This window comes from Triticum dicoccoides, chromosome 1A, assembly GCF_002162155.2.
Source record: "Triticum dicoccoides isolate Atlit2015 ecotype Zavitan chromosome 1A, WEW_v2.0, whole genome shotgun sequence".
In the NCBI taxonomy this organism is placed as follows: domain Eukaryota; kingdom Viridiplantae; phylum Streptophyta; class Magnoliopsida; order Poales; family Poaceae; genus Triticum; species Triticum dicoccoides.
Genome location: NC_041380.1, coordinates 472,121,464 through 472,127,295, shown reverse-complemented (window position 1 = coordinate 472,127,295; position 5,832 = coordinate 472,121,464). Strand labels below are relative to the sequence as shown.

The 5,832-nt window shown below is 46.5% G+C and overlaps 1 protein-coding gene across 1 annotated transcript; it reads right to left on the bottom strand.

Moving 5' to 3' along the window:
* Positions 1 to 222: 222 nt before the first annotated feature.
* On the bottom strand, positions 223 to 3,415 carry LOC119280006 (GDSL esterase/lipase At1g71691-like). Its single transcript, XM_037561023.1, has 3 exons — positions 2,881 to 3,415; positions 1,001 to 1,374; positions 223 to 910 (listed from the first exon to the last, which is right to left on the bottom strand). Exons 1-3 carry the CDS (start codon positions 3,239 to 3,241, stop codon positions 434 to 436), a joined length of 1,212 nt encoding a protein of 403 aa, XP_037416920.1. The 5' UTR covers positions 3,242 to 3,415; the 3' UTR covers positions 223 to 433.
* Positions 3,416 to 5,832: the final 2,417 nt, after the last annotated feature.

Here is a 5,832-nt window from a genome sequence, read left to right as displayed (position 1 = left end):
TAAAACCAAGCCATGCACGCGCGTCGGCTCCGTAATTCCGTATCCCCCGCGCGGCCACGAGCTAGCTACGGCAGATGAATGCATCAGCAATTCAGCATTGCGTTTGTCTTGCAGTACGTCTGTACGCGGTACTGGCCATCACTGGCTTTAGCCTGTGCATTACGCATAAGAACAGTTGCAAAGAAGATAAAAAATATCTCAATCAAACACCGTGGCACTAGAGGTGCTCGTAATTACTAATATAATTACTTAATTTATCATTAGAACGACGACAGCCACAGCACCATTGAACGATCCTTACACTACACACTCATATGACTGATCGATCAAAAACAGACACACTGAACTGAGCACACGGTACTCCAGACCTAATCTGGGAATTAACTCACAGAAGAACACTGTCACGTAGCTAGCTAGCTAGTACTCCTAGCTACTACGGCTGCCACGCGGCGAGCTGCTGGATGTTCATGGGGTAGGCGAGGTCGGTGCCGCCGGAGTAGGCGGCCTTGCCGAGGAGCACGTTGACCCTCTCGGTGGGGTGGAAGGCGTCCCAGAAGATGTAGGTGTTGCGGTTGGGGCAGGGGCGGAGGAAGGGCAGGCAGGTGATGACCCCGCGGTTGCGCCCGATCCCGCAGCACCCGCGGTCCACCACGCTGAAGCCGTAGTTCCAGGGGCTCCGCAGCACCTCGGAGATCATCTCGAAGTTGTCGATGTAGATGAGCTTCGCCCGCGGGAGGTTGGCGTTCAGGGTGTCCACCATGCCCTTCACCTTGCCGTTGAAGGGCGCGATGAGCTCGTCCACGTCCGGCGAGCACATGTTGGTCGGGTTCCGCGCCCGCATGTTGGGGATGCACGCCATCGACCCCACCCCCGCGATCACGAACCTCCGGGCCCCCAGGTTGTACAGGCTCTGCGTTCGTCCATGCATGCATGTCCATTAGTCTGTTGTCTTCAGAGACGATGCAACTTATAATAATTACTTAGAAGAATCATGGCTTACGGTGAGCTGCTTGGTGTAGTGCTGCACGAGGAGGGTGGAGTACTGGTCGCCGTTGTACTCGTTGCGGGTGTTGTAGTTGGGCATGAGGTAGTTGTTGAGGTAGTCGTTGCTGCCCATGCCCACGTAGAAGATGCTGCGGCCCAGCGAGGAGGCCAGCTTGCTCGCGCCGATCTTCCCCTTGATCTGGTTCAGCGTCGTCTGGAAGTTCTTGATCTGCTGGTTGAACGGGATGCGCCCCACGAAGTTCTGGCCCGTGTTGTCCAGGATCCCGGCGGCGGCGGAGGCGTAGTTCACGCCATGCAGCGCGCCGGCGTCACTGTCGGCGTTGGAGGCCTCGTTGTTCGACGGCAGCAGGGGCAGCCCCAGAAGCTCAGCTGCATGCATGCACAAACACGTCCAGAGTTAATTAACTGCTCGTATAATCCACGGTACGTACGTTCCGCCAAGTTGTCCATTGTTTGCGGTAACTAATCATGTTTGTACTGTACAGTAACTAAGATTTGTTACAGTGGCAGCCCCTGGTTAGTTTTGTGGTGAATTTTTGGCGGAGTATTTAATTACCACCGTAGTAGTACTATACATGGCGTCATGTCCATAGCCTGGCCAGGGTCACATGGAAACATTGACGACGCCACCATAGTGGTAGTGGTACAGGTTTTGACTGGCCGAATTCATCGCGTCATGTGCACTGTATGTGTTGAATCAATGGGACGGCATTATGATCCCGGAGGAAATCGAGTACCGCTGTGCTACACTATTACTAGCAGTACTGGTGTGGAGTGTCTCACTCTCTTTTCACTCTTCTCTCTTCCTTGAATGAGCACATGGAGGAGGCGGGTCAGTAGTTATTACAGTCAGTGCTGGTACTGGGCTTCAAGCTATGCTACCATGCTAGTGGGATCTCAGTGCTTATGTACTGAGATTACAGCTGAACTAATCATTTTAGATTTTGTTTGCAAGGACCATGCATGCACTATGCGTTGCATGATTTGCTTGGATTTCCCTAAACAGTAGTACTCGAGTGTGGATTTCCATTGGAGTAGTACATGCATGTAGGCTTTCAGTGTGGAACTCACACTTGCATATATGAAAAACGGAAAAACAATAATTGCATTGCTTCTTCAAGGGGTAAGAAAAGGAGAAGCAACCTAGCCTAACATTTGACACAATGAAATTCTAGCCAGTCAATAATTATGGACTGAGTACATGTAGATATAGAAACCCTGAGGAATGTACCTGCATATGCATGCATATCCAACTCCATCAAACCAGCTAGAATCTTTAATTAACTGAGGAAACCAGTAGTGCTTGCATAGATACTCCTTGTGATTTGTGAAACATTCTTCTAAGCTAGTGATAACGACTTCCTTGTGATTTGTGAAACATTCTTCTAGGAACAGATAGACTAAGCCCACTCCATGTGTTTGTGCATATAAAAAGACTAAAACACATCAAAGGGCCATGTATATTCCCTTTCTGGAAACAAGTCCAACATGGAAATGACTATGAGAATGACAGAAAAACAGCCGTGCGGTGTGGTGCACCATGCGCTGGATCACGGGTTTCCTGACGCTCTAGCCTCATTGCATTATTCTCAATATGAGTAGCTCATTCTAGGATGTACTAAAATTAGCAATTTCTACTCAAAAGAGGCACTATACCACTTCGCCAGCTGATTTGCTATTTCTGCAGGCAACAAAATGGCTCGATTTATACGTGAAAATAACGCATCGTATGCTACCGGCGGCAATTTTATGACTAGTTTTTTTCTGATGAGAACACTAAAACTGGCTGAAGAACTCAAGAAGTACTCCTAGTAGCTAGTAGGAGAGGAAAATGGCCATGAGAGCATGCATGCGTGGAGCAGCGCACGGACGTACCTATGGCGTCGACCATGGTGTAGCCGTTGGAGAAGCGGCCGGTGGGCCCGCCGGCGAAGTCGATGCCGTAGGGCAGGTAGTTGGCCTTGGCCAGCGACGTGAGGTCGTTGTTGTTGCCGTTGTCCGTCAGCGAGTCGCCGAACACGAACATGGCCGGCACCGACGGCCCGCCGCCGCCGCCGCCCGTCGCGCCGGTGCCGGCGCCGCTGGCCCCTGCCGCGTCGCCGGGCCCGTTCGGGAACGTGAAGTTCCACGGCGCGCGCGGGAACAGCGGCCGCGGGAACACCTGCGCCGTGGCGCCGCCGCACGCGAGGAGCACCAGGAGGAGCACCGTCGCCGTGGGCGTGGAGGAGGCCGCCATTGGACCGACGTGGAGTTCCAAGCTTGGCTAGGTGGTTAGTAGGTGCCTAGGTGTGTGGCATGCAAGACGGAGCTAGGCAGAAAGCAGGGTGCGCAGTGTGGGAGAAGAGGAGCGTCGTATATAGCAAAGGGGGAGCGAAGGGGAGAGGGTTTTGGGGTGGTTGGTGGGTGGATGAGGGAGGGAGTAAATGCGGCTCCTGCCATTGCTGCCATGGAGATGGAGAGAGTAAATGGGGCTCTGTTGGGGCGCGTGCTCGAGGCTACGCGAGCCATGGCCGACAGCAGCTGGCGGGGTGCAGCGTGCCGTGCCTGTGATTTGTCAAAGGAGTATGGTTTTGCGCTTCTGTGGGTATGGGCCTACGGAACGGGGAGTACGTGCTCGGCTAATAAACGGCTTGCTGGGCAGAGTACAGTAGATAAAGGCCCGGACATCAGGACTCTGATGGGGAAGGCCGTTTGGGTCTTCCATCTCTCACGCATCCCACTATCATGGGCCAGCCCGAAAAGGAGGCGTTCGCTCGCTCAGGGACGAGCCGGTTTCCCCGGTTCGCTAGTCACGGTTGACCGGTGACTTTTTGAGAAAATGCGGTTTAGAAAAATCAATTTTAAGAAATGAAAAAAAGATAATTTTTTTAAAAAAATCACGAATTCGAAAAAAGTTTGCGAATTTGAACAATTTCATCAATTTTACAAAAAGTTCACATGTTTGAAAAAGTCCATCTACTTTGAAAACAGAGTTCTACAATTTTGAAAAAAATGTAAATTTGGAAGAAAAAAGTACGTGGATTTGAATATATTCATGCATTTGAAAAAGTTCGATGATTCAGATTTTTTTAGAAATTTGAAAAACTTTCACATATTTAAACAAAATCACGGACTTGAAAAAGTTTGGGCATTCATATAAATAAATAAAGATAAGAGAATAAAAGGAAAAGGAAAATAGAATAAAAAACTGAATAAAACCATCCAGAAAACCTGAAAAAAGAAAGAAAAAAATGGTCATAAGCTTCTAGAAGCTTCCCGAAATGAGTCGGAGGCTTCTAGAAACTTCACAAAACTGGCTGGGTAACTTGAAACAGCGTCATTTGCGGTCGAAGAAGGGAAAATGGGTTGAGCCCGGGTGGAGGAGGGGTTTTCCACCACTTTGCAGTTTGCACTGTAACCGGTGTGTGGAGTGCCGAATAGGGTTTGGGTTTTGTCTCATGTCTCATGTCTCCCCTTCCGCGCTTGCCCTAGTGGGATGGGCCAATATAGCGGTTTTAGAACTTTCCATGCCATTTTTTTTTCTGAGTTTTACTGTATCTATTTTTCCTATGTGATTTCTCTATTGGTTTTCATCAGTGTTGTTTCTAGGGTTTTTCTCATTCTTATTTAAAAAATACTTGTCTACTTTTATTTAAATACATTTTGAACATTTTTTCATATAGGTTGAAGATTTTCCAGATACACGTTACATTTTCTAAATACATGGTGAATATGATTTGCAAATGCGTGCTGGATATTTGCAAACTGTACATTGAGCACTTTTTTAATACACGCTTAACATGTTTAAACACTTGTTTGAACATTTTTTTAAATGTTGTGAATATTTAGTGATGTGCTGCAACATTTTTTTAATGGAAAAAATTATACATTATGAACATTGTTCTAAATTGTGCAAAACATTGTTTACATTTCATGATCAATTTTTTAAAATGTAATGAAACATGTTTGTAAACGTGCAAACATTTTATATCTTGAACAATGTTTCAATTGTACGAACATTTTTTTAAAATTACATGGAATTATCTTTACATTTTCATGAACATTTTTTAAAATGTGTAATTATCATATTGTTTTAAATGTGTGGGATTTTTTAATAGTATGAACATATTTTTTGAAATGCACAATCATTTCTTTCACACTGCATGAGCAATTTTTAAATGCATGATGAACATTTTTAATAATTTAAGTGAATACTATTTGAAATATATATATTTAAGAGGAAAGAGAACAAACTAACTAGATACGCGAAGAGCGAACAAAGCTAAGCAAAGGAATGAACGCTATTTGACTCCGTTCTCGCGATGCTTGAGGCGGGGCGTACGTTGTCTCACGTCAAGCAAACCATAAACATGTCAAAGATTTATGGCATTTCTCACGGCTCATGGCCTTAGCTACGCATGACAGTATTTAAGGGTAATCTTCATGAATCTGTTTGGGTGTTTGTGTGAGGGGGTGGGGTAGTAGTTTGCATGAAGGTCCGTCACTTTAGTCATGCCTAATAATGCAATTGCATAAACTTGTTGGACTAGGTCTCTTCACATGGAACTCCTTTGGTTCAATGACAATAGCGGAACCCTTCACATTCGTATCGGCACATATACCCACATGAATAAATATCGAGTGAACCTGTTGTTCCCGTTTGTTATTCCCTTTGCTTCGTGATACTTCACAAAACTCGAGATGAGACTTATCGACATCCATGTGAGGCAACACTTGCTCACTATGCTAGTCATCCTCGTTATCAGTTTTGTTATCTTTTCTCATTCCCGTGTTCCGGCATCCTTGCGACCAAGTCACGCCATGTTTGGCCAAAATGATGGATATTGT

Excerpts from the sequence above, each read along its gene's own strand:
- LOC119280006 (XM_037561023.1), bottom strand. The coding sequence starts at position 3,241 with ATGGCGGCCTCCTCCACGCCCACGGCGACGGTGCTCCTCCTGGTGCTC. Across the intron at positions 1,375-2,880 it reads CACCATGGTCGACGCCATAG|CTGAGCTTCTGGGGCTGCCC; the intron begins GTACGTCCGTGC and ends GCATGCATGCAG. Across the intron at positions 911-1,000 it reads ACTACACCAAGCAGCTCACC|AGCCTGTACAACCTGGGGGC; the intron begins GTAAGCCATGAT and ends GGACGAACGCAG.